At 45.6% G+C, this 27,281-nt stretch overlaps 1 protein-coding gene across 1 annotated transcript; it reads right to left on the bottom strand.

The window, feature by feature from the left end:
• Nucleotides 1-847: 847 nt before the first annotated feature.
• Nucleotides 848-26,689, bottom strand: PRPSAP1 (phosphoribosyl pyrophosphate synthetase associated protein 1). The gene is made up of 10 exons (XM_061144760.1): nucleotides 26,323-26,689; nucleotides 23,321-23,373; nucleotides 20,403-20,469; nucleotides 10,749-10,921; nucleotides 9,091-9,206; nucleotides 8,559-8,614; nucleotides 7,699-7,844; nucleotides 3,950-4,020; nucleotides 3,025-3,171; nucleotides 848-2,133 (listed from the first exon to the last, which is right to left on the bottom strand). The coding sequence occupies exons 1-10, from the start codon at nucleotides 26,490-26,492 to the stop codon at nucleotides 1,975-1,977; spliced, it is 1,158 nt and encodes a 385-aa protein (XP_061000743.1). The 5' UTR covers nucleotides 26,493-26,689; the 3' UTR covers nucleotides 848-1,974.
• Nucleotides 26,690-27,281: the final 592 nt, after the last annotated feature.

Raw genomic sequence — 27,281 nt, 5'->3', positions numbered from 1 at the left:
TTCTTTGCAGTCTTTCGTGCACATACACTCCTACATTAGAAAACATAAAGGCAGGTCACAGAGTCATAGCTGAAGCTTTTGGATTCAGCGTCAGCTGTATTGGAGGGTGAAATGTGTGGGCTTAATCGATTCTAAGTTCAGGGACCTTCCAGAAGAATATGACTGCTACTACACTAGCTAAGGCCAGAACATCAACTCTCTGGGCCCTCATGTTTCCATTTTCACGTCCCCGAGACTTGCTATCATGCTAGGCACACACACTGCTGCTGCTGCTGCTAAGTCGCTGCAGTTGTGTCTGACTCCGTGCGACCCCATAGATGGAAGCCCACCAGGCTCCCCCGCCCCTGGGCACACACTAGGACTCACTAAATGCCAATGCAAAGGGCTTATTCTAACATACTCCAATTCTAACCCCAGGAAATGTACACCTAAATGCTTCTGTTGAATAAGTACCTTTAAAATCTCCTGGAGACACAGAAAACACTCACTGGAAGTATAAATGGAATTTGGGTTGAAAAGGACCTTGGCTTTCGAGTCCAAACCTCCCCTTTGACAGCTGATGAGAGAGACCCGGGAAGGGTCATTGGCCCAACCTCCAGGACAAAACCAGTCTGCTGAGTAACGGCAGTCCACGACACTTCCTCTACAACCACGGGGATCATTTCACAATTAAGTTCTTTTCTCAAGATCCTCCTACTTGGACTCTTAACAGAAGGCAACTTTTTTGTGTGCTTGAGAAAGGGAATGTGCTCAAGTCTCCACGGTGGGCTGGGGAACTTTCCTAGCTGTTAGGAAAGGGAGAAGAATGTCCAGGAAACTTCCCCGCAGAGAAATGCAATGGTACAAGTAAGTGAATCGGTGTTTATTTAATCTCAGGAACCAACAGAACAAATGAGCAACTGCAGTTCATTTCCAGGCGGACACTGTTTCCTCCCGTTTCATTCAGCTCTGACTTGGATCAGACTAGAAAAAGTCTACGTGGCACTTGCAGCAAGGCCTGCCTGACAAATAAGATGTCAACTATAACAGAATCAGGATTGTGTCATTTTAAATGTTGGCAGAAAAATGAAGTGCAGTCCTAAGTAACGCAACCAACCTAAATGTCACCTAGCACACAGGGGAAAAGTACAGTTTAGGTCTATTAAAATAACTACCACCTAGGTTTCAAATATTGAACATTCAAATATTCAGATATCAATATTCAAACATTCACTTATTCAACAAGAATTTAACTTCAGGGAACATGAGGGGAAGGGGATGGAATGTGCAGAGGGGCACGTCTGTCCAGGGCTGGGGACAGCCATGGACCTGGGCCGTCCTGCATTCAAGGCACTGGCTTCTGCAGCGTCTGGACAGAGGGCAGGAGTGGGCAGCTCTGCAGTGAAGACACTAACAACACAGCAAATTCTTTTATTTGCAATTTAAGAGCAACGCAGGGACCCAGAGATAAGCGTGACTTGCTAATGTGAAGTCCTCGCTAGGAGCACCACCACCAATGCAACGTTGTTCACTGGCTGTTGGCAAGCGGGTTCTTAAAGAAAAATAGGATTCTCTAGAAAAGACTTGGAGAAAGCTGACCGGCGAGACGACAAATGGAACAGGAACGGTCCTCAGCTTCCCTAACCGAGTTCAACATTAACACGGATGTGTCCTGCGGTGGAAACAACTGAATGAACGTTAAGAGGGTCAGGGTTTCATCTGCCTTTCACTCCCTTTCAACACCAGCAAGATTTTCAGATTCTATTCAGGAAGGCATCTAACTTTTTTTAAGAGACAGGATGGTGACAGCAGACAGCTGAGGCCACTCCCCCACGATCCCTGTTGTCCCCTGGACTATCTTAATGCCTCCTACCCACCAAACGTGGCAAGAGAAACCATCTGCCTCCCTTGAAAGGAAACACCGTGTACATAATTGATGGCACTGCTCTTCACATGTTTTCCTTAGGAGTTCTAGGGCCCAGGCAACCGCGAGAGCTAGTCGTCCACTGTGATGTTCCGGAAGAGGTACGCCATGGACTCCCCGTTGTGGATTCTCCGGATTGCTTCAGAAAGAATCAGACTGATGTCCACAGTCTTTATCTTGGGACACTGCAGCTTCTGCACCTCGTGAGGGACAGTATTCGTCACCACCACCTGGTTGACGCAGTAATGGAAAATAAACACTGTCACTGATGTTGTGTGGCCTGAGGTGGTCACTTGGAAACGTGTATCTAACATTTGGTACCCACAGACCAAGTTTCAAACTACAAAACCTTACTTCACAGGGTATGTTTTTACAAACTAAACCAACACTACACAAGGGAAGGTTTACATTCAAGGGAAGGGATTCAAAAGAGAAGCTTATGGAGGTCTTGGTCTATGTATGCAGAAATGATAGGGTGAGACCTAGCTCTGCAAGAAACCTTCCTATTAGGGAAGAATTTAGGTCTTGAGAGAAATGCTACTTTAGAATGAAATTATACTGAAATACAAATTATACTAAAGTACAGAGAGCAAGTCTTTATGAAAATAGACATATTCCTAACTGCGCACGCATGTGTGCTAAGTCACTTTAATCATGTTCGACTCTTTGCAACCCTATAGACTGCAGCCCACCAGGCTCCTCTGTCCATGAGATTCTCCAGGCAAGAATACTGGAGTGGTTGCCATGCCCCGCTCCAGGGGATCTTCCTGACCCAGGGATCGAACCTGTGTCTCCTGCAGCTCCTGCACCACAGGTGTATTCTTTACCGCCGAGCTACCAGGGAAGCCCATATTTCTAACTGTAAATCTGACATCTACCCAGATGGCTAGCCACCCAAAGCATGATTTCAGTCCTTTGGAGAGGGAGGAAGTGATACTGAGCCACTGAACTATCCACAGAAGACAGAGCAGCAAATCAAGACTCAGGAGCAGACAGACCTCTAAGTTAGGCTAAGTGCACTTCCCTGAATGGCTCACCCAGGACGTCTACCTTACATGGAAATAATGTTAGCTCTTTCCGTATAAAATAAAGATTTAAAACCTCAAAAAGAGCAGACAGACCTCGTCGATGGAGGACTCCTCGATCAGACGGGGGGCCTCTGCGGACAGGATGCCGTGTGTGGCCATGACGTAGATCCTGTAAGCGCCTCTCTCCTTCAGAATCTCCGCAGCGGCCACGAAGCTCTCCACGTCGTCGATGATGTCATCCTGCGGACAGACCCACGCTCGGGCTCAAGGAGGTCCCTCCACCCCCATCTGTAAACGTGTGCCTCTCTGCACTTTGCTTCCGAGGGTGTCCAATGGAAGAACGGAGCCATCCGCCCGGGTCAAAGACAGGACTGAACAGCCCTCGGCAGCGGCAACAGAGCCGCGCGGACTGAACTTCAGAGCAGAGCGCGGCAAAGCCTTACAGCGTGACATTCTGCTTCAGCTCAGGAGATCTCCCAAGATTCCTTTCCCTATCTATTTCAAACTTCTGATGAAAACCACATAGCCAGTGTCTCATTTACTGTTTGCCCAAGAGAAAGCTAATTGATGGGAACAGAGCAATGAAGCAAGCCATAGTAAAGGTCTCATCCTGTGGCCCAGCAGAGGCAGTTTAGAGCTGGGAGCACAGGTACTGTGTTAAAGCAACAAAGGAGACACATGTTCTCATTGGTGAAAGTGGAAGGGCCGTCTAGCTCACTTCACGGCCCACAGACTTAAGGGTGAGGGGAGCGGGGTCAGCTGGTTTGATAGAACCCAGGGCCCTGAAGACAAGGTTATTTGTGGAACTGAATTTACTTACAGGTGCTACTACTGTGCTCATTTTACGTGTGTAAGTTGTAATAACGATACCTGTTCATCTGGTTTAAAAGTTTCTGCTACTTGCTCTAGGGGGTTCAAGGCCAGACGGATCCATTTAAATGTACGATCATCACCGGACACCCATCCCAAGATGGACACCTGCTACAAGGTCTGCCCAGGACGGGAGACGGTGACCTACCACTATGATCGCGATGCGTCCTCCCACATCTCCAACTACCGTTATGGGCGGCTTCTCCTTGGCCATCATCACTAGGAAAGCAAAACAAATCACAAGATCCCAGTCAGCCAAGGGTCACTAGGTGAATGAAGTCATCACATCACATTCCCTGGAATGGGTGGCAGAGCCTGGACAGACAATTTAAAAATGTATGGATTCCCCTTAGTCAACCTGAGGCCTCTCAGAGATGGGTTATCTAGAGGAGCACCGTCCACCAGCAAGGAAGCTGAGTTTAAACTTTCCATACCCACATCACAAAGCAAAAAGAAACAGATGAAATTCACAGGTTTTTCCTGTACTCAGTATACCTAACATATTATCATTTTGACACATAATTGATATGCACCTTTATTAGAGACTTTTTTTTCTCATCACTGTCTTCTTATTTGGTGTGCCTTCTCCACATGTGGTGATTCTCAGTTGGGACCAACCTCGTTTCAAGGGCTCAGTGGCCCTGTGTGCCCAAGACCCAGACCACGCTGGGTGCACGGGGGCCTCCAGATGGAGGGTGGAGGAGCAGAGCGAGAAAGAGCTCACTGGTACAGAGAAGCAGCCCTACCACAATGCCACTCAGAACAGACACACTCTGTATGTATGTAAATAAATGCCGCTTAGAAAGTAAACAGGGAAATGCTGTCAAAGAGCTGGCTTGACTTCATTTTCTTCCACGGTGACCTTCCTGGGACAAAGAATGTAACCTCACTATCAAATAGCTACACCACTGACATAATCAGTTTCCTGAAAATTAGGAAGCTGAAGACAATAATCACAAGTCCATCATCTTTTCCTGATTTAACTGGTCCTTAAAGTTGAGGCTTCTTATCTACTACAAAATTTACATGTGAAAAAGGCCCACCCCGAATACAAAGCAAACTACAGGATGCAGAAGGGACAGAGGAATTCACTTTGAAAAGGGGGTTAGTAAACTGGGCCTGCGGCCTGACCGACTCCGCGACCCCATGGACTACAGCCCGCCAGGCTCCTCTATTCATGGGGACATTCTCCCGGCAAGAATACCGGAGGGGTCGCCGTGGCCTGCTCCCGGGGACTCTCCTAACCCAGAGATGAACCCGCGTCTCCTGAGGCTCCTGCCCTGCAGGCAGATTCTTCACTGCTCAGCCACCAGGGAGGCCCCAGTAAACTGAGGGGGCAGAAGTATTTCAGAACAGACATCCTACTTTTGGGGGAAAGCTTTTTAATTTTTTTCAGCCACTCTGCATGGCATGCAAGATCTCACTTCCCCAATCTGTGCCCCCCTGCACTGGAAGTGTGGAGACTTTAACCACTAGACCACAGGAGAAGTCTTGGAAAGCTTCTTTTAAATCTGAAATATCTACTGTAGGAGTAGTGAGGGAAGGGGAAGAGGCTAAACTCAGGGTCATTCTACAGTTTAGTGATTATCGGCAGGCCTTCCACCAGAGCTGACTCCTCTCGACAGGTGCTATAAACCTGAAAGAAGAGGTGTCCCTCCGCGTGTACCAGCAAACCAGCCAGGCTGAAATCCAACACTACATTACTGGCAAACTTCAACAGACATTTCCTGATTTCCCATCCCGGAAACAAGAGCAATTTCCTGAATTTGGGCAGTCACAAAGGCTCTGCATATAAGCATCACCTAAAAGAGGAGGAAGTAAACCACCAACATCAGAAAAACCTTCCTCAAATCCTGTCTGTAAATTTCAAAAAAAAAAAAAAAAAAAAAATCCTGTCTGTAAATTAAACCATGTGGGTAGGTGGTTATGCTGGCCTCCCCAATTCTTAAAGAGATGTGGTCCCTTTCGTGACCATTCTCTGTAAAAAAAGAAAAAGACTGCAAGCTAGTCTCTCCTGTCAGACCACAACAGAAACTCAGCTCTAGTTTGATGCTCCTGTTGACTCTTTGGTAAGCTTCCCTTTCCCTCCCAAAATTCTATCAGTTTGAAATGAAAAATAGGCATGGCTAGGGTTGAGGCCTAAAAAAAAAAAGACTAAGACAACAAAAGCTTCACTCCTGGTACGCTCAGTCCCTGCTCATAAGTGGCTTTGGGAGCAGCACAAACTCAAAACGTAATTTGGTGGCGATTAAAAGAGACAGACTTCATTACAGCATCCAGAGAATAGGCCCCCACAGGACCTCCCTGGTGGTGCAGTGGGTTAAGAATCCGCCTGCCAATGCCGGGGACATGGGTTTGATTCCTGATCTGGGAAGATTCCACATGCTGCAGAGCAGCTAAGCCCGTGCTCTGCAACATGAGAAGCCACCGCAAGGAGAAGTTCTAGCACCCAAACTAGAGAGTAGCCCCTGCTGGTCACAAGTAGAGAAAAGCCCATGCAGCAACAAAGGCCCAGCACAGCCAAAAATAAATCAACAAATAAATTACTAAAAACAAAAAAGTTAGGTATCAGGTCAAACGAGCTACATCACTAAAATAAATGCTAGTTACCTGATCACCAAAGCCTGATATTTGACCAATGCTTGCCAACATCCATCTTGTGTGCAAGTGTACTAAGTCGCTTCAGTCATGTCTGACGCTCTGTGACCCTATAGACTGTAGCCCACAAGGCTCTTCTGTCCACGGGATTCTCCAGGCAAGAATACTGGAGTGGGTTGCCATGCCCTCCTCCAGGCAATCTTGCTGACCCAGGGATCCAACCCGTTTCTCTTAAGTCTCCTGCATCGGCAGGCAGGTTCTATACCACTAGCACCACCTGGAAAGCGCCATCACCCATCTTACCAAAATACAAATGCTTAAGATTTCATGCCACTATACATACAACTTTTTACTAAAGGCAAAATTATTTCACACTCTTGGAAAACCAAGTGCTACCCATATTAGCTCTACTGTCCTCGATGCCTACAAATGTGTGTAACAAAATATTTCACGAAAGGCGAAACCACTGTAATACCATTCAATTATTTTAAAATACCAAGATAGCATGTCACTTATAAACGGAATCTAAAAAAGCACACAGATGAACTTATTTACAAAACAAACTCACAGACTTAGGAAACAGATTTTTGGTTACCAAAGGGGAGAGGTGTGAAGGGAGATAAATTAGTTAGGAGTTGGGGATTAACAGATATGTTAATATATACACTACTGTATGTAAACAGTCAGCAAGGACCTACTGTATACCACAGGGGACTCTACTCAATACTCTGTAATAACGGATAAGGGAAAAGAATCTGAAAAAGAATAGATATGTGTGTAATATGTGTAATAGATATAATAACTAAACTAGGCTTCCCTGGTAGCTCAGTGGTTAAGAATCCACCTGCCAATTCAGGAGATGCAGGTTCAATCCCTGGATCAGGAAGATCCCCTGGAGAAGGAAATGGCAACCCACTCCAGTATTCTTGCCTGGGAAATCCCATGGACAGAGGAGTCTGGTGGGCTACAGTCCACGGGGTCACAAAAGAGTCAGACACACAACTTAGCAACTAAACAGCAACAACCACAAATAACTAAACCACTTTGCTACACACTCAAAATTAACACGGTACTGTAAATCAACTATACTCCAATATAAAGTAATTTTTAAATCATATTAATATTAAAAAAAGAAAGAAAATCTAAAACCTGTAATAATACTAAAAAAAGAAATAAAATTTCAAACTTGTAAAAAAAAAAATACCAGAATACATCCATGTAGGAATGAACTCCTAGCAATTCATACTATTCAAAACTGTCTTCGATTTACAAACAGAATAAAGACACAGCTGATCTTACACGGCAATTCCAGCCCTGGGTGGACAGTCGCGTTCTTGACCATCGGCGGGGAATGGCGGCCATCGTCCATGTCCATCTCCGCACACTGGGCCTCCCCATGGATGACAGCCAGGCCCAGACGCAGCCTCTCTGCATACGACTGGGCCCTGAGAGGAAGCCAACGGGAGAGGGTGAGATGCATGGGAAGGAAGACCCAAGCGTGGCTTTTTCATCACTTCATTAATCACAGAATGAAAATACCAGTCCACCTCTTAGGGACACGCAAAGTAACTGTTTCTGCAAGTCACAATATGAGGCTTGGGCCAGAATGCAAACGTCTCAAGAGGACCCCAAGGTGGGAAGTGGGCTGGCATCTGACTCTGGTCATTTTGGTTCTACTCTTTGCCCAACAGCCTCACATTCATCTTTAGCTGCTTTTTGGTTGTTTTTTTCTCTACTTTTTGGCTGCCTGTCACACCAGGATATTAGTTCTCTAGCCAGGGAGGGAAGCTGAGACCCCCGCAGTAGAAACTCAGTGTCTCAACCACTGGACTGCCAGGGAAGTCACTCATCTTCAGAATTCTGTTCAAAAAGATCTCAAAAACCACTGCCTGAAAGGTGCTTGTGGCATTCCTGTTTTCCTTTTGCTGAGAACTCGAAGGACTTCGTTTTCTCCCAAGGGAAAACTGAGTAATTCCAAGAACCACGCATGTTATTTGGAGACCAGAAGTAAAGCTGTGGTTTGGAGTATGACAGTGACTTGGGGGAAAGCTGGACTCGTGAGCTTTCACAGGCTGTATACAGACAGACCCCGGATCCTAACACAGCCCATTTTGACTTCAGAAGCACCCGAAAGCGATGAGTGTGTCTAGCTTATTTACCTTTTTGCAGCATCAGGCGATTTAGCTACAATGACTGCATTTCTGTAATTTGGAATCTAGATTTGGAGGAAAAATAAGAAAATACTGAAAAGATATCAAAAAATAAATAAACAAAAATACTTGGGTGCTGGCATTACATCTTTTTTCCTCTTATAAAAATGATCCATATTAGCAAATAAGTATGCTAGAATCTCAATTCACACAGTGACCATTTTTTAATCCCTATCAATTAGCATCATGGCCAAAGTAGGCTACATCAAGAAGATAAAAAACAATTCTTAAAACCTTCATTTTAAAAAATGTAAGCAAATGGCTAAAGATACTTAGAAGGAACTCTGTCTTTAATGTCTTTAAAAAATAAAAGATCCTCTGTGCCTCAACGCTGACCCTGGCTGGCTGCCTCAGGCATTAAGACTTCAGCAAGAGATCATGTGATCACCCTTTGTGCCTTTCAATATGGAAACCTGGTACCAGAGAAGAACTACATGGGGTCTGTTTTGAGGACAAGGGGGTATATGCTGGTGCTCCTCACTTCTTCCTGGATATACTGAAGCAGGAAAGGTGAGGCTCTAAGGTTGTCCACGGGAAAGCTGAAAAAGCCTTGTATTTCCTTTTGATGAAGATCCATAGTGATAATGTGAGTTAAACCTGAAATTTTAAAACACAAAATTACAAAGTTCACCCCTACAAATTGACGGCTACAGTGGACACAAACTAGGCGCCCAATGCCTGCTTCCTAATAGAAGGCAGGGGGTACTGTGAACAAGTGCGCTGGTTCTATACCTTATTTGCAATCTTAACAAAACTTAGTAAAGACAATGCTAAGCCTGATGTAAAGAAGCCTATAAACTTCCACACGGATTAGAAAACTAAACCTAGAAAAAACAGTGCTTTCTTCTACTCTAACCATTAGCCTGGGCCTGAAAACTAGAGAAAGAAAAATCAGGCAGAAGCAAAAATATGAATAGGGCATTAAATACTGGAGCAAAAATAGATGTAAAAAACAAGTAAGGCCTTGATTAAAGAATCTAGGAAGAAATGTTGAAGGGTTGTAGATAAATGAAGAAGGAACAAGAAAGCAAAAGCAAAGTAATATATATATACTAGAAAGAAAGAAACCACAAAACACAAGGATAAGACACTGAAGAGTCTGGAAAAATCTGTGTTATATCCTAAGAGAACGGGTTAGGAAGTACGCTTATAGAAAAACAGTGAAAACATACTTTTATAATCAACAGTGCTAAACAAAAGAAAATGTACATTCATGGCAAGTGGCCAAGCTCACTGAAAAATTTCCAGAGCAAAATTTCTGGTTCTTTGGAAAGAACCAGAATTACTTGTTCTTTCCAAAAACATTACACATTTTTAAAGAATGGAATTCAAATATGTTTCTGAGGACTCAGACCTATATTTGAGTTTTTAAATAAACATGAAGCAAATAAAATCCCAACAACTGAAAGGTTATTACATTGAACAGAAAGTATGTCACTATAAAAACATATGATGAAATGATCTGCTATACAGAAGGACAACCAGGGAGGGAGAAGAGAGTATGTAAGCTGAAGAAATGGTAAAAGAAAAACCCAGTTTTACTACTATGTACATACACTCAATTTTGTGCTCAGTTGCGTTTGACTCTTTGTGACCCCATGGACTGTAGCCCGCTAGGCTCCTCTGTCCACAGGATTATTCCAGCAAGAATACTGGAGTGGGTTGCCATTTCCTCCTCTAACGGACTTTCCCAACCCAGGGATCAGATCAAACCCACGTCTCCTGTGGCTCCTGCACTGGCAGGGGGGAATTCTTTATCACTGAGCCCCTTGGTAGCTAAGGTTTAAACAAATCTAGACCGAAGCTCAAAAGATCACAGCCGAATGCCAAGATGGTCAGCTAAAATTTCAGTGATGATGACTAGGACATAGAATGTGGAAAAAGTCCAAGTTAAGAGAAAAGAATCCTGAAGCAGACAAGGTCACTCTGAAGTGGGACAAAGAGGAAAAAAAATGTACACCTAAACTCACGGATCCCTAACCAGAATTATGCAAAAACAAGCAAGACAAAGAAACTACCCAACAATGCTCAGAGAAACAGGTAACCACCAACCACCTATGGCTGGTGGGGTATGGACTACCCTGGCCGGGGGAGGGTCCTAACTGCCGGTGTGGGGCCCCAGGCGCGGGCCGCACTCACCTGCTTTTGCCAGCATGGATGCCAGGAGCTTGCACACAATGGAGCCCCTCTTCCGCATCTTGCTCTGCTTGCTGTAGGGGAAGTAGGGGATGACGCCAATGATGTTCCTGGCACAGGCGGTCTTCAGCGCATACGCCATGATCAGCAACTCCATCACAGCCGTGTTCACGTCTCTGAAACAGATGGTTTGTCCTTTGGGATTAATGTCATTTATTAACCCCTGGCAAGGATCTCAATCCCAGCAACCTGACCTGGGTTGCCAAGATGGGTGTTAATGTGAATCGTCTCAGTAGCTTAGGATGGCACCTCCTGAATAGAGGAGGAAGCTGGTTCGATTTTCTGTTGAGCTGAGTGAATTCTAGTTCTGAGGTTACTGACATTCACAGCACCATCATCCACACTCATCTCTGCCTGGATCTTGTCAATGACACGGTCATGGGAGTGGCAGGTGAAGCAGATGTTGACTGCGGATGACCAGTTAGCCCACACCTGCTGGTACCATCCCCAGGATCTGAACTCAGGCCAGGGTGCTGGCACCTCCTTTTCCTGGGAACACCATGGGAAATCCACAAGCCCTTCCACTTAGCTGAAAGAATTTGGTCTTTTTTTTTTTTTTCAGGTGGAGAGAAGGGTAAGCAGGGCAGGAAGGTCTTGGAAGTTAATTTCCAAAAATCTCCCCCATCCCTTCTTTCCCTGAGATACATAGATTCATGTGCGTGCTTAGTCGCTCAGTTGTATCAGACCCTTTGCCTACCAGGCAAAAGGGTATGGACATAGCCTACCAGGCTACTCTGTCCATGGGATTCCCCAGGCAAGAATCCTGGAGTGAGCTGCCATTTCCTTCTCCACAGGAATCTTCCTGACCCAGGAATTACCTCCTGTGGATCCTGCATTGGCTGCGGATTCTTTACCACTGAGCCACCTGGGATACAAAGATAACCCAGACAGACAAAGAAGGAAATGTGAATCTGAAAGGTATTCAAAGGAAAGGCTATTTCCAAATTTTAATGAATGCTGAGTGCCACCCTTTGCCAAGACTGATCAAGTAGCAGGTAGGGCTCTGCTCTTAAAGGGCCTTGAAATCCTTCAGGATGACCTTCCAAAGTTCAATCCTCTCTAGCCTCCTCCCAACTCTTCTTGGGATTGTCCAAGTGTCCTCAAACACCCTTTCTTTGGCATTAGGAGTGTATTTCCCTTGCCTTCCCAAGATAAAGAAGATCATTTCCCATGTCCGAGTTCCCACCCAAGTGAGGAACAGGCTCTTCAGATTATACTTTACAAAAAAAAAAAAAAGGAAAAGTTTTACTTATTTATGTTAATTTTTGGCCATACCCTGTGGTATGTAGGATCTCAGTTACCTGACCAGGGACTGAACCTGCACCCCTGATTTGGAAGGCAGAGTCTTAACCACTGGACCACCAGGGAAATCCCTGGATTATTTCTTCAGTTCTTGAATCACCTGATCAAAATGGAGAGGCCTGCCATCAACACAGCAGAAACTTAACAAATGACTGTTGAATAAGTGGTCGAATGAAATACTCATCATGAAATGCTTTTTAGCTTGAAGGACTGTCAGGCTGCTTCCCCTCGTCTCTTCCAGTTTATATTCACACCTATGCACCTGGGAGGGACGGATGCAAAGACGCCCTTTCCCTCTGACACCGTTTCCGCACCCATGTTCACTGGGGGGACTCCCTACCTCCCCTCTGCAGTCTGGACTCTTCATGACTATTTCAAGGTTCAGTCATAAGCTTCTATGTTTACTCCTCCCACAGGGTAGGCAGAGTTGATTCTGGGCTCAACTTCAAGATGCAACTGTCAACTAAGAGATTCCTTTTGGACTGCTAACAGGTTGCATATTTTCCAATTATCATTTCCTTCCTCTGAAATGAACTGGAATCTTCTTCTCCCTCATATTTCCAACATCCCATGTCTGGCATCAAAAGGTCAGAAAACACACAACCTTTTGGTATAATCATAACAAGACATTTATCAACCACTTTCAAGGTTATTAGGTTCGTGCAAAAGTAATTTCGGTTTTGCATTGTTAACTTCGCTGTTTTGGAATACTTCCTTAAATAAATGTGGTTATATTATACATCATTTTAATGCACGTTTCTCACTTTGTGTTTTTTTGCTAGTAACTTATTACTGTGTATTTTATACTTATTTTAAACTAGGGAAATGACGTTAGACAAAAAGCAAGTTCCTGTGATTTTCTTATTCAAGTTCAAAATGCATTATAAAGCAGCGGGGCAACTAGCAACATCAACAATGCACTGGCCCCAGGAACTGGCTAACCACAGGGCGGCGGTGGTTCAAGAGTCTTGCAAAGGAGACGAGAGCCTCGAGGACGAGGAGCGCAGTGGCTGGCCATCGGAAGCTGACAACAAACCACCGAGAGCATCACCGAAGCTGATCCTCACAACTACACAAGAAGTCGCCAAAGAACTCCACAACGGCTGCGACCACACAGCCTTCGAGGCAAACTGAAGCGGTGAGAGCGCTCTGAGCACAGGCCTCATGAGGCGACCGAAAAATCAGAACGCCGTCATTGTGAGATGCTGTCTTCTCCCTGCAGCAACAATGAACCATGTCTCGACTGGACTGACTGTGACATGCAATGAGAAGTATGTTTTATACGGCAACCGGCGACAACCAGCTCAGTGCCTGGACCGAGAAGAAGCTCCAAAGCACTTCCCAAAGCCAAACTTGCACCAAAAAAATGTCAAGGTCACTGTTTGGTGGTCTGCTGCCAGTCTGATCCACTATAGCTTTCTGAATCCTGGCAAAACATTACATGTGAGAAGTATGCTCAGCAGATCGATGAGATGCATCAAAAACTGCAACGCCTGCAGCTAGGGCTGCAGAAAGGACCCAATTCTTCTCTATGACAACACCTAACCATAGGTTGTACAACCAAGGCTTCAGAAGTTGAATGAATTGGGCTACAAAGTTTTGCTTCATCCGCCACATTCACCTGACCTCTCGCCAACCGACTACCACTTCTTCAATCATCTTGACAACTTTTTGCAGGGAAAATGTTTCCACAACCAGCAGAAGGCAGAAGAAAATGCTTTCCAAGAGTTTGTAGAATCCCGAAGTACAGATTTTTACACTACTGGAATATACCAACTTATTCCCGGCAACTTATTCCTCTGGCAAAAATGTGTTGATTTTAATGGTTCCTATTTTATAATAAAAATGTGTTTGAGCCCAGTTATAATGATTTAAAATTCATGGTCTGAAATCGCAATTACATTTGTATCAACCTAACACTTAGGAATCCATAATACTTGGTCAGTTTTCCACACTCTTCAACAATTTTCATCCTGCATCATCCATTTACCAAATACTTACTGAGCACCTTGCATCACGTACTGTGTCGGTGGGGAGATAACTTGGTAAATGAGGCTGACCTCATCTTGTTGCGGGGGGGGATCCTTTGGCTCTCCCCCACCATCACCCTTGGAATCATTTGTCCCTAGGAGGAGCACGTTAACTCAGCTAAGAATGTCCCCTTCCCCTTCTGATCCTTCAGCCCAGAGGAGAGCTCCCCGCCCACAACAGATCACCTCAAGGGATGCCTGTGGGCTCTGGGGATTGAGATGAAGCCGGCTCGGCACTCAGTATAGAATGTAGGTAACTCAGGAGTCCGTCTCTAAACATCAGGCATCATATACCCTCTATCAAAAGCCTCTTCCACATACAGACTGCTTGTTGACGTTAGATAAGCTTTCTTAATCTTCCACTGGTGTGGTGCAGTGTGTGGCATTGAAAAAGCTTCACTGGACGTGGTGGTTTCTTACACCAGATCCCAATGCCAACAAGATGTTGAGAGTTGAAGTTAATTAAACAGAAGGATATCTGTCTGGGTCATGGGTTTTCAGCTGTCTTTGTGACAGCATTTACAATACATAACCATAGGCCACAAGGTTTAGACACCACACAAAGGAGGGCCAGATGGTAAGACATTGAGTGTAACAAGAGGAACAAAAGTTTTGGAGAAGCCTTGATTTCAGAGTAATTTTCTTTCCACTAATTACTAATCTCTCCCATGAGGTTTTTATTTTTTTTCTTTTTCCGTTTTTATTTTTTTTTACTTTTTCTGTTTTCTAATGACCTATGCACCAGGGGATTCAACATTCTTTAGATCAAGGCTAAGGAAAGCCTCCCATGCCCCACCCCCTTTTGGTCAGGAAGGGAACAAAAGGGCCTTTGTCACAGCGGCTTTACCCATTCTCTGAGGGACGCCGGACAAACTGGATACCAGGCAGTTACTGTGTGGGCTAGCAGGGCCAAGAGAAACTGGCTGGCAGCTTCTGCTTTATCTGTTCCCAGCACATTCTGGCTGCTGCTGCTAAGTCACTTCAGTCGTGTCTGACTCTGTGCAACCCCACAGACGGCAGCCCACCAGGCTCCCCCGTCCCTGGGATTCTCCAGGCAAGAATACTAGAACAGGTTGCCATTTCCTTCTCCAATGCATGAAGGCAAAAAGTGAAAGGGAAGTCACTCAGTCGTGTCTGACTCTTAGCGACCCCATGAACTGCAGCCCACCAGGCTCCTCCATCCATGGGATTTTCCAGGCAAGAACACTGGAGTGGGGTGCCATTGCCTTCTCCGACATTCTGGCTAGTGCCCGTAATCTCTAAGTAGAACAATCTTAACTGTTTACCAACTCTTTTTCTCTTCCCTAAGACTATCACATCTTACATTAACCTTGGCTTTTATTGCTCTCTCATTTTCAATGGGCAAAAAATGAGTGCGAGGTAAGGACATAGTCTATACATATCAGTTAAAACTGCAAAGACAGACCAGCACCACAGATGGAAGTACTGAGAACAGGGTCAGGGAGCAGGACGTGCGCCACCTCCACCTCCAACAATTCATCATTTGCAGCGAGTAAGCTGTCATGTTCTTTTAATGAGTCATCTCATGCAGCTCAGTGGTAAAGGATCTGCCTGCCAATGCAGGAGACGTGGGTTCAATCCCTGAGTGGGGAAGATCCCCTGGAGAAGGAGATGGCAACCCATTCCAATATTCTTGCCTGGGAAACTCCACGGACAGAGGAGCCTGGCGGGCTACAGTCCATGGGGCCGCAGAGAGATGGACTTAAGAGATCACTTAAGATGACTCAGCGACTAAACACCAACAGTTACATCAGCAAACTAGAAGGTGTGACATAAAACACTGTCCTCCAAACAACAGCTGGTAAAGCTCCCCACCTAGCTCACTGGCTCCGGTGTTCAGGGCACCTGGGAGCTCCCGAGGACCCCCTGTGACAGTGTGACTGACTGTAAGGAACGCCTATTTGGCTGCCATTTCAGGCTTTCTGGAAACCCTTGGAATTTCCTAAGCTTTGAGACAGTAAAGGTGTCCTTCGTTATGTTAATGAGGTGACTTTCGGACTGCACCTGAAGGAGGAGACTGGTTGCCTGGGAGACACACGACTGTTAGAGAAGTTGAACTTTCAGTCCTACCCCGTGACTGAACCCTACCCTGTGGATTCAATCAATCACCAAAGGCTAATGATTTAATAGGTCATACCTTTGTAATGAAGCCTCTGTAAAAACCCAAAAGGAGGGGGTTCAGAGAACTTCCAGGTGTTGGAGAGCTGGGGGGAGAGCGGCTGAAAGCTCTGGACCCCTCCCTGCATCCCTTGCCCAGGACACCTCTTGACTTCCACCAGAGTCAATCCCTGAGGGGAATTCAGGATGGAGAAAAACAAGCAGCTCTCTAGGCTTTGGGTAACAGGCCCTAGATAAACAGATGCATACCTAAGGGCTAATTTCAATGACCAAAAATCCTTGTCTTCCCAAGTACAGAAAAGCACTAAAATCATTGTGATGTCTCTGCTTTGTGATCAGCAATAATCTTCTGATGCTTCACTTCCCCCACTCCGCCCCCACCTGGAAAATACCTCACACATATCCTGCGGGGTTCCTCTCTTACCTCATCAGAGTGGTTCCTTAGCTCCATCTGTTAGACAGGCTCCAAGGCTATAGTCCTCAGTAAGGTCCTCAAATAAAACCTAACTTGCAACTTTTAGGCTGTACATTTTGCACCAATCGGCAATCTATATAACCATGTATGGCAGATAGGACTAAAAAACTAAATTCCCCACTAAATTAACTAAATTTAGTTGTCATTCAAATATTCCGAAGTCAGGCAATAGAATGTTGTTTTATACTGTTTATTGGGACAAACCCAATAACTCTACATGGGATCCACACCCACACACATTCTCTTTGTCTTTTCTCCAAATTTCCTCTCCCATCCCCATCATCCTGAAAGATACAGGAACTGTCCAGGGAAGGTGTTTTTGCTTTGATACCACCAAACTGAACCACAGGGAAGACAACGGTGGCTTCTAAAATAATCTCAAAACAAGTACACACAGGGAACCGCACCATCTTCAGGACAGGGTTCTGGTTTCTAAAAGCATCACGTGTATCTGTGCTGCTTCTTCAAAGAGAAGCCTTTCCACATGGTGAGTATGTAAAATTACTGTCATGTTATTCTATAAGATTCACTCTCTCCATTGTAACTCCGAGGACTGCTCCCTACCTCTTCCTTTGGTTAAATTTCAAATATCCTAAGCATGAGTAGAAAAAACAAACAAACAAAAAATATTTCCCAGTAAGCTATTAACCAACATGTTTTTCCATGTTTATTTTATTCTCCCCCTGGAAAACACGTGCACATTATAAAGTTCAGTCTATAGTACTGTCCCAACTTCACCCTGGATTGCATGTATTAATATTTCTACTGCATTCTTGGTTACCATGATATGGAAACCAATAATTAGATAAAGCACAACTTCCTGCCACCAAGAAATAAACTGCCTATCCTGAGGGGCACGCAACAAAATCAACTGGCCAAAGTGTCAACATCTTCCAAAAGCGTCAAAAGTTTCCAAAGTCAAGGAAAGACTAAGGGACAGTTCCAGACTGTCTAGAAGGTAAGATACACGACAAGTGAGCACCACCTGAGCCAGGAAGAGCCCTGGGGGACAGCGGACAACTGGGGATGGGGTCTGAGGTTTAGGCGGTAACGACACAGAGGTCTCAGTATCCTGACTGTGGTGGTACAGAATGCCCTCGTTGGGAACTAACTTGTGGTCCGGTGGTTAAGACTCGAGCTTTTACTGCCACGGACCCGGGTTTGATTCCTGGTTGGGGAACTGAGATCCCACAGGCCATGTGGTGCAGGAAACAAAAAAGAGAGAGAGAGAGAGAGAGGAAGCTCTCCTTTGCAGGAACCACACACTGAGCAGTGTTTGGGGGTGGGGAGATGTCAGACTGGCAAGTTTGTCTCAGTGGCTGCACTGCACAGGCAAGTCCTCTGTAAGTCTGTGGCTGTTTCAAAATCTGAATCTTTAAAAGATGAGGTGGCTCGTTCTATGTTGATATGATACGTGGATCTTAGTTCCCCAACCAGGGATCAAACCCGTACCCCCTGCAGTAGAAGGGTACAGTCCTCACCACCAGACTGCCAGGGAACTCCCTATCAGGCTCCTTCTATGTAAAAAATTAAGAAAAACATATACGCAACTGCTTGAACATGCAGAGTCTCTGAAAGGATGCCTAGGAACCTGATGACACTTGCCACATTCAGGGAGGGAAGTGGAGTGGCTGAGGGCAGAGGCGGGCCTCGTTACACACCCTTTTGAAATCTGAACCACTCAGACAAATTAAAATGGCTTTTATTTTGGTTTTGAGGATCACCTGAATTATGGAGCCTAAATTTGTTTGTACATATCCAACAGAGAGGAATGAATACCTACTTAAACTAGTTATCTCAGAAGACTAGGCGGGTGGATGAGGGCTGGGGAATTTTTATTTTCTGATACACGTTTCTATAAAGCCTGTGTTTTTAGAGATGATTATTACTCCTATATTCAGAAAAAATATTAAAATACTTAGTAGCTACCAGTTATCACTATACAAGGAAACTCTTTCTACTAGAGTTCAGATCACTCTCTCCATGACCCTGTGGTCCTCAGCTTCCTTCAGGCCCAGCTTTCTCAATCCCTTCAGAGGGGACTGTAAGGAAAAGGCTTTTTCCTTCTCTGTACATTCACAACACTGAATACTGCTGGTCACCAAATGTGTAGGGGTTTTCCCATACATACGCAATCCTCAGAATCTTGGGGATACCACCTGGGTGTCCTACAATTCAGTTCAATTCTGACTGTCTCTCTCTAGACATAGCAACAGATTCCACAGCTTAAGGGCCCAGTCCCATGAGACCGCCCTTCCTCACTTCAGATACGGGCAAGTCCAGACTGTCACCTGTCTAACCAACGTGCTATAAATTGAGAGGTTCCTAGGATCCACTCCTCAGCTCCGATTAGTTTGCTAGAGCAAATTAATAATAATAATAAAAGAACTCAGGGAATTCCCTGGAGGCCCAATGGTTAGGCCTTGGTGCTTCCACTGCAGGGGGGCACGAGTTTGATCCCTGGTCGAGGATCGAAGATCCTGCATGATGTATGGGAGAAGGGTGCAGAGCGTCCCCACCCTTGCTGAGTGCACCCACCTCCAAGCACCCCCATCTTTACCAACCCAGAGGCTCTCCACACCCAGGCCTTCTGGGGGTTTTATGGAGGCTTCATGATACCAGCACAAGTTATCAAATCACTGGCCACTGGAGATGCATTCAACTCCTCCCCAGAGGTCACGGGGGCCAGGTTGAAGGCACCCACCCTCTCATCACAAGGTTGGTACCCCTAGGAACCAGCCCCCACCCTGGGTTTATCCAGGGGATTTCCAAAACTCCCTGCGTTAACATAACTCAGGGGTAACTGAAAGGGGCTTGTTCTGAATTATGGAGATACTTTGATTGCTATTTCTCAAGGAGGAAGTTCCAATAGTTTTAGGAGCTCTGCGCCAGGACAGGAAGACCAAATCCATATTTCTTATTATAAATCTCAGAATCACAGAGGCCAAACAAGAGTCGCCACGTGGAACTGACACCCAAGGATTAAAAGTGACACATGTAAAGCGCCCGCACGCTGCTGGCACCCAGCGCCCTGCTTATTACTCACACAGTCTCAGGAACTAATCTGATCGAGACGTGAAGGTCTGGATTTTTCAAAGACACCAACCCCATTCCCAGTGAGGGGCTGAGAGGAGATGACCCCACAGGGAAGTTCACGCTCAGGTATGCCAGGATTCTCCCAGGGCCTGTCCTGCCTGGAGAGAAGGAGTAGATGGTATCTGCGATAGAGACGATGTGGGGGGAACCGTCCACCGTGCAAAATTAAACGCAGTGCAAAAACCGGCCTCAGTGGACACGAACCAGAGAGGCTATGCACTGCATTTAACAACAACAAAGGCTTTCAGTAGAGCTGAACAGACAGACCCTGGCAAACGGAGGGAGGATATTTTGTCCTTGAGGATTTTCAAGCTTGGAAAAGATGATCAAGTAAACACACAGCAGTTAAGTACAGTGTGACAATCATGGGAAGAATTCCAAAAGACCGAACGTGTGTGTCTGTATACACGCGAATGCATACATATACATCATGTTTAGAAAGCAGTCAACATGCAAACACATTTACAATTTAGAAAATACTGAAGTTCACACGAAGAGACAGCAAGTTACATCACTAAGATTTTTAGAGGAAAAGGGATAAAGTCGTGCTCTTACCTGGGTATTGTCTGTATAATGAAAATATCTTGGCCACGAACAGATTCTTTTATTTCAACTCTTGTTTCTGAAAAATAAAAATGTTCTATAGTTTTAAGGAAAAGTACTTCATGCTGTAAGAATGGTGTAAGAATGCTGTAAGAAGAAACAAAAAAAAAAGAATGCTGTAAGAATTGGGCAGCAATCGGAGGGAGTAAAGGGGAATCTAAACCAACACTTGGAGGGAGTAAAGGGGAATTTAAACAACAACTCATTGGAAAAGACCCTGATGCTGGGCAAGACTGAAGGCGGGAGAAGGGGACGACAGAGGATGAGATGGTTGGATGGCATCACCAACTGGGTGGACATGAGACTGAGCAAGCTCTGGGAGTTAGTGATGGACAGGGAAGCCTGGTGTGCTGCAGCCCATGGGATCGCAAAGAGTCAGGCACGACTGAGCGACTGAACTGAACGGAAATCGACACTTCACTTAGTGCACCAAAATAAATTCTTAGTAGATCTGGGAATGACATGTACTGATGTTAAAAAAAAAAGTCAAGCTCAGGGGAAAATAAGCCAAAAATAGACTAGAAGGCAAAAGCAATAATCAGGTCTATGTAAAATCTCAGGGTCCAGAAAAGACAATCCATCACTAAATAAACACAAGATGCTCAGGGAAAAGTATTCAGCAATTAAAGAGGCCAAAGGTTAATATCCTTATTATTCTTTTTAACAAAGCCGTGGTCTCCTCTGTGTCAGGCCCTGAGCTGGGGTCCCAAAGAGGAGGACATGGACCAAGGGGAAGACTGACCTAGGAGAGACAATGCAATGCCAGAGACTGGCAAACACTCCAGGACAATGTATAGGACAAAGCCCAGCCACGAGAAAGGAGAAACAGGCCTGGGAACGATGGCCTCACCGCAGGCTGGACCATGTAGTGGGAACGAAAGTGTGGGACAGCGGGGGCAGGGGGTACCAAGCAGAGGGGGTGTCACTGTGCATCTGGAAACAGACTGAAAGAGGAGAAGGAGATAAGAGAGGAGGGCAGGGAGCCAACTGAGACCAGACGTCCCAAGAGTCTGGATTTTATTCCAAAGTAGACAGGAGAACCACTGGGGGATCCGTGTGATCACTGGCTACAGTGTAAAGAGAATGGTGGCAAAGCAGGAGAGGCTACTTGGGGAAGGCCACTCCAGGTTGGTTTTGTTTTTTTTCCCCAGTTATTTTTATTAGTTGGAGGCTAATTACTTTACGGTATTGTAGTGGTTTTTGCCATACATTGACATGAATCAGCCATGGATTAACATGTGTTCCCCATCTAGGTTGTTTTTTAAGGAGTCCAGGCAAGTGACAGACAGTGCGCTGGACCAGAGCAGCAGCAGTGGAGGCAGAGAGAGAAGCAGGTAGATTTCAAATGGATTCCTGAATCGGAGCACACAAGACATGCTGATGCACATGATGAAAGATGAAGCAGCTGAGATGGGCAGAACCTAGGTCCCAAAGGGCCCCAACATGATTGCTAAGGAGACTGAACTCTGGCCTATAAAATGTGAAGCAGAGATAAGTAAAAAATGTTTGCATTGTGGAAATAACCCGTTGGAGGGGAGCAGAACAAACTAAAGGCTAAAAATGTAAGTAAGAAGACCTGTTAAGAAGCTACTTTGACAGCAAGAGAGAGAGAGGAGGCCTAGAACAGTGATGGGAAGATGGAGAAAAAGGTCCTCCTTAAACCTCCCTCCTTTCCTCGAATGCTTCATTAATGAGATCCCCAAATGCCATCACAATGAACCAAATCTGTTACTGTTAAATAGGCTATCTCACCTACATGCACTCACCTTCATTGGAAGTCACACTTCCAATGAAGGGGACTGGAGTTCAATTCCCGGTTGGGGAACTAAGATTCCCACATGCTGCGCAACTCAGCCAAAAAATAAACAAATTAATTGAAAAAGAAGAATGAAGGCTCTTTTTAGAAAAACTCCAGTTCATAGGCATGTGTTTAACAACAACAACAAAAATAAGCATCTCCTGACTTGCCCTGGCAGGAAAGCTTCTGAAGTCACCAAGTTAACAGCTGTTGAGTGTGGAAACTGGATTAAGGGTTTCTGGGGGTTAATTATAACACAGATGTAACTTGCACACACTCCAGAACGTACGCTTTACATTACTGTCCGATACTTTGCTTTTTTAGATCCCCAAACATAAGTTCCATCTTAATTATCTCCTGGGCAAACACAGAAACATGAATCCAAGGCTTTCAACTTTGCAAAAATAATTCCCAGCTGGGGGTTTATTCCTGGAACACGGCTATCAACAAAGTGCCTTCAAGCAGTATTATTTCATGTTCCAGCTCTCCCTGGAAACCCAGCAGGGGATTTCCCTGGCGGTCCAATGGCCCTCCAGGCTTCCACCGCAGGAGGTGCGGGTTCCACCCCTGGGCTGGGAATGAAGAGTCCCACATCCTCCACCTGGTTCGGAACAAAAAACTCAGGTGGCAACAAAAAGTGGTGACTAACTCAGGGTAAGCTTTGACAAGACTTGAGAGAAAAAATGAGAGATAAAACTAATTCAAAGAGGTTTTTAAAGTAAGTCATTACCTATCTAGTACAGATGGCTCCTAACACCATTTCATGACTTAGTAAGACAGATAAACGTAGAAAGTATATATCAAATACAACAAAATAAGGAAGAAAAATCTCCTCCATCACTTTTTTCATTCTAAAATGACAAGATATTTGCATTACCTTGGAACAACAGGAAAGAAGACTTAAGGAGAAAATAAGAAGTCAAGGTTTAGAAGTAATGAAAGCTTTCCACCCCTACTGTTAAAGAGCAACGGATTTTTTGTGTTAAATATGAGTAACACTCGCCTTTTAAAAACATGCCAGCCAATTAAACGGAGCTTGAAGGACAAAGAACATTTAAGAAGTTTAACTTACCTCCATTGGTCTCTTGATAAACCACAGACTTCCCCAATTCAGCACCAAGACGCCTAAAGGGAGAAAAAAAGCAATTAAAGCTCTTTTAGGAGCATTTAACCACTCTTAACCACTGGACCATCAGAGAAGTCATGCTTCCAATGAAGGGGACTGGAGTTCACTTCCTGGTCAGGGAACTAAGATCCCACATGCTGCATAACTCAGCCAAAAAATAAACAAATTAATTGAAAAAGAAGAATGAAGGCTCTTTTTAGAAAAACTCCAGTTCACAGGCATGTGTTTAACAAAAAGACTACAATAACTACACCAGCACTCTCTTACAAAAAAAAAAAAAATTTAGAAAATTTAACTCATTAAGAGCTAAAAATCCTGTCATTCCATGAGCAGCTTCCAGCGCTCACCATTCTGTAACACACTGCTTTACTGGGAAGAGCCCACAACCAAAGTTTAACATCTACTCCCATCATTTCTCGAATAATAATTGTCTTGCAAAATTGATGCCAAATAAACATGTGGTTAGCAGCAATAGTTCAAAAAACACAAGCCAAAGGCAAATGCCTCAACTGTCAAAAGCATCAGACTTCCGTGTCATTAACCAAACGCAGTATGCATCTTGTTTGGATCCCGATTAGAACAAACCAAGTGGAAAACTCATTTTTGAGACAATCTAGGAAACATGCTTCCCTCGTGGCTCAGATGGTAAAGAACCTGCCTATAATGCAGGCAGACCCAGGTTCAGGCCCTGGGTCAGGAAGATCCCCTGGAAAAGGAAATGGCAGCCCACTCCAGTATTCTTGCCTCCATGGACAGAGGAGCCTGGTGGGCTACTGTCTGTGGGGTCGCAAAGACATGACTGAGTGACTAACACACACAGTGAAATATGCACAAGAACTAGACATTAGGACTAGACAAGAGAGTAGACATAAAGGAATTAATGGTGGGGGGGTTTTGTTTGTTTTCAGTTCTTATTGGTCAGTATTACCATTTTTATGAGTGAAATAAGGGCTGTTGATAATGGTTGTTGTTTACGTTCTGCAATCTGTTTAAAAACACTCCAGCCAAGTACACAACAGAACAGTCTTACTCAGTCTTAACAAGAGGTGAGATTCTGGTCCACGCTACAGCACGGAGGCTGAGCTGTGTCTGACTCTGCGACCCCACGGACGGTAGCCCGGCCAGGCTCCTCTGTCCGCAGGGATTCTCCAGGCAAGAATACTGGAGTAGGTTGCCATGCCCTCCTCCAGGGGATCCTCCCCACCCAGGGATGTGGGCAGATTCTTTACCATCTGAGCCACCAGGGAAGCCCACATTATTGATAAACCTTGATTGAAAAAAAAAAGATTCGAAGTAAAAAAGTCAGACACAGAAATACAAATATTGTATGAGTCCATGTCTAGGAGGACCTTAGAATGGGAACATTCACAGTCACAGAAAATAGAACAGAGGTTACCAGGGACTGGGAGGGGTGGATAAAGGGGAGTTAGTACTTAAAAGTGTACAGAGTTCCTGTTTGAAATGATGGAAAAGATCTAGAAACGAACAGTGCTGACAATCACACAACACTGTGAATGTACTTAATGCCAGTGAATTGCACACTTAAAAATGGTTAAAACTGAAAACTTTTCTGGAACAATTTTTTCAAGAACCAAATACAAGACCAAGGCAAAACCATTGACTATTTAATTCTGCCCTCCCCTCTCTGGTTTCTCTCAGCAAGGTCACTGTGGCAAATCTGACCCAAAATAAACAAACACAAGCTTTATATTTAAAATTAAGTGTTTTAGTTGGCCTCAAAAAGAAAGACAAATAATCAGTGGTCAGAAATGGAAACTAGGTAGTAGATTGCAAAAGGACTGTGTGTTTTTTTACACTCTTCTAATCTCATTTAAAACTAACTGAAAAGAACACAGCCAATACTGAGATAATATCACTAAAGTTTCCCCTTTCTTCTACATTTTTCATCTAGAATTTTAAAATATATTCATGCCATTACTTATAAACTCTGAAACCCCCACAGTACTCTAATAAGTTGTTTAAAACGTGAGAATGAATTTAAAAGTTAAAAAACAAGCTTATTTATTTTTTTAACAACTTTATTTGCAAAGGGCTCAGAAGGTTCTTTCTCTACAATAGGACTCTGGAACTCTCTACAAGAGCCAACTAGAAAAGAGGCCATTTAGTAAGCATGTATTATTCAGAGGGCCACTATGAACCTCTGCTCTGCTAGACGCTTGAACGCATGAACCATTATTTGGTTCATGTTCACAATGTTCTGGGTCCAGTAGAAGAACTGTCTCTATTTTACCAATGAAGTTCAGGAAAAACAAGTCTCTTGCCCAGGGGCAAGACGGGCAAGGTCCTAAGACCCCAAAGGCCACTCGAGGCTGGAGGCTTCCTTAGGTGAAAATAGCAGACTTAAGACTGATCGAACCTAACTGACTTACAGACTACGGTTAGACCTGTCGTTTCAATCATTAGCTGCGATAAATCTGCTCCCCTGGGGTTGCCTTGTTCTCACAGCCCTCCCCTACACGTCTGCTTCAGTCCGTGCATCTTGGGCCTCGGGGGTCTTTCACTTGCAAGGCCGCCCCCTGCCGCCCCCATCTACTGCACCAGATATTGTAACTACGTGCCGGCCTCCGTCTCCCAGGGTGGGGAGACTTGGGAACCGCGGCGATCAGATCCAGAGGTCAACTCCAACCGTGGGAAAAGGAGCCAAACCCAGAGCCGCCCCTGCTCCCACAAAGCTCTAACCTGGGGGTGGGGGTGGGGAGCCGAAAGCAGGGCGGGCGCTCCAAGGACCCGAAGGGTGGGCTGGGGAAAAAGCCAGTTAAGTCGGCCAGCCCAACGCGTTTTCAGCTGCAAAGGTGGGGTGGGGGCGGCAGGATGAAGGGGCCAAATCACCCCTCGCCCCGGTCGGGGGATGTGGAGGCGAAGAGGAGCAAGGCCGGTCTCCCTGAAAGGAAGGGCCCCCTAGGACATCCCCGTCCCCCGCCCCTTACTCGGTGATGCGCTTGGCCAGCTCGGTGCAGGCGGCCGTGGAGTTGGCAGAGAAGACTCGGTAGCCGGTGCGGGCGGCGTTCATGGCCGGGCGGGCGGCGGGGCAGGCTCGCGGGGCGCGGAAAGCGGAGGACACGGAGAGCGGGGGCAGCAGCAGCAGCTTCCTGGGCATCGTCCGGCCCGGGGGCGCGGTTACAGCCGGCCCGCGAGGGGCTGCACCCGGGAGCGGTTCTGACGGAGGCGGCCGCGAGGCCAGCGCAGCGAAGGCGCCGAGAAAACCGACACGGGAGGCGGGGGAGGCGGGGGGCGGCGGGGGAGAGTCTCGAGACCCCCAACCTCCTTTGTACCAAAGGCCACTCGCTGAGGAATCAGGCGCGACGACAGAGCAAAGCAACCTGCGCCGTCGATCACCTCAAAGATAGCGACGAGGGCACCGCCCCCTCTGGGAATCCGAAAGGCGCAGCTAGAGCGCCCGCACGGTCGCCATCTTAGATGAGGGCAGGGCGCTGGGCAACTTTCCTCAAGCTTATTTTTTTCTAGGAAGGCATTAAAGACTCGTTTCGCCACTTTGATCTTGTCGCCCCCACGGGGGTTCTTTTGCTCTCACGTTCTTTGGCGGTTCAGCCTAACTTTTTAGTGGTGTCAGCCTGTCCAACTTTTTCCTGCCAGGATCCAAAATGTCTGCGCTGGTTGACGATCTAGCCTTGAGCCTCTATGGTAACACTGCGCGAGAGCCCTGCGAGGCGCATGCGCTGGGCTGGGAGGTTGCCTGGGATACTAAAATGCCCAAAAGGTGGTGTATTCCTAAACCAAGTGTTTATTCCCCAAACAGACTCCAATCTGGAATCTGCACGTTAGGCAAGGCTCTCTGAACGAGTCAAAGCATTCTTGGCAGTCTTTGCTGTAGGTCAGGAAAGCCTTTTTCTGTGCCCCTGCCCCTCGAAGACCCATTCATGTGACA

This window comes from Dama dama, chromosome 5 (genome assembly GCF_033118175.1).
Source record: "Dama dama isolate Ldn47 chromosome 5, ASM3311817v1, whole genome shotgun sequence".
Classification (NCBI taxonomy): domain Eukaryota; kingdom Metazoa; phylum Chordata; class Mammalia; order Artiodactyla; family Cervidae; genus Dama; species Dama dama.
This window is presented reverse-complemented; position numbering and strand designations above follow the sequence as displayed.

Bases quoted from the DNA above. Each gene is read 5' to 3' on its own strand.
- PRPSAP1 (XM_061144760.1), bottom strand. From the start codon at position 26,492: ATGCCCAGGAAGCTGCTGCTGCTGCCCCCGCTCTCCGTGTCCTCCGCT. The intron at 10,922-20,402 runs GTAAGAGCACGA...CATCTGTTTCAG, and splicing joins ATTATACAGACAATACCCAG to AGACGTGAACACGGCTGTGA. The intron at 3,172-3,949 runs GTAGGTCACCGT...GTCTGTCCGCAG, and splicing joins GACGCATCGCGATCATAGTG to GATGACATCATCGACGACGT.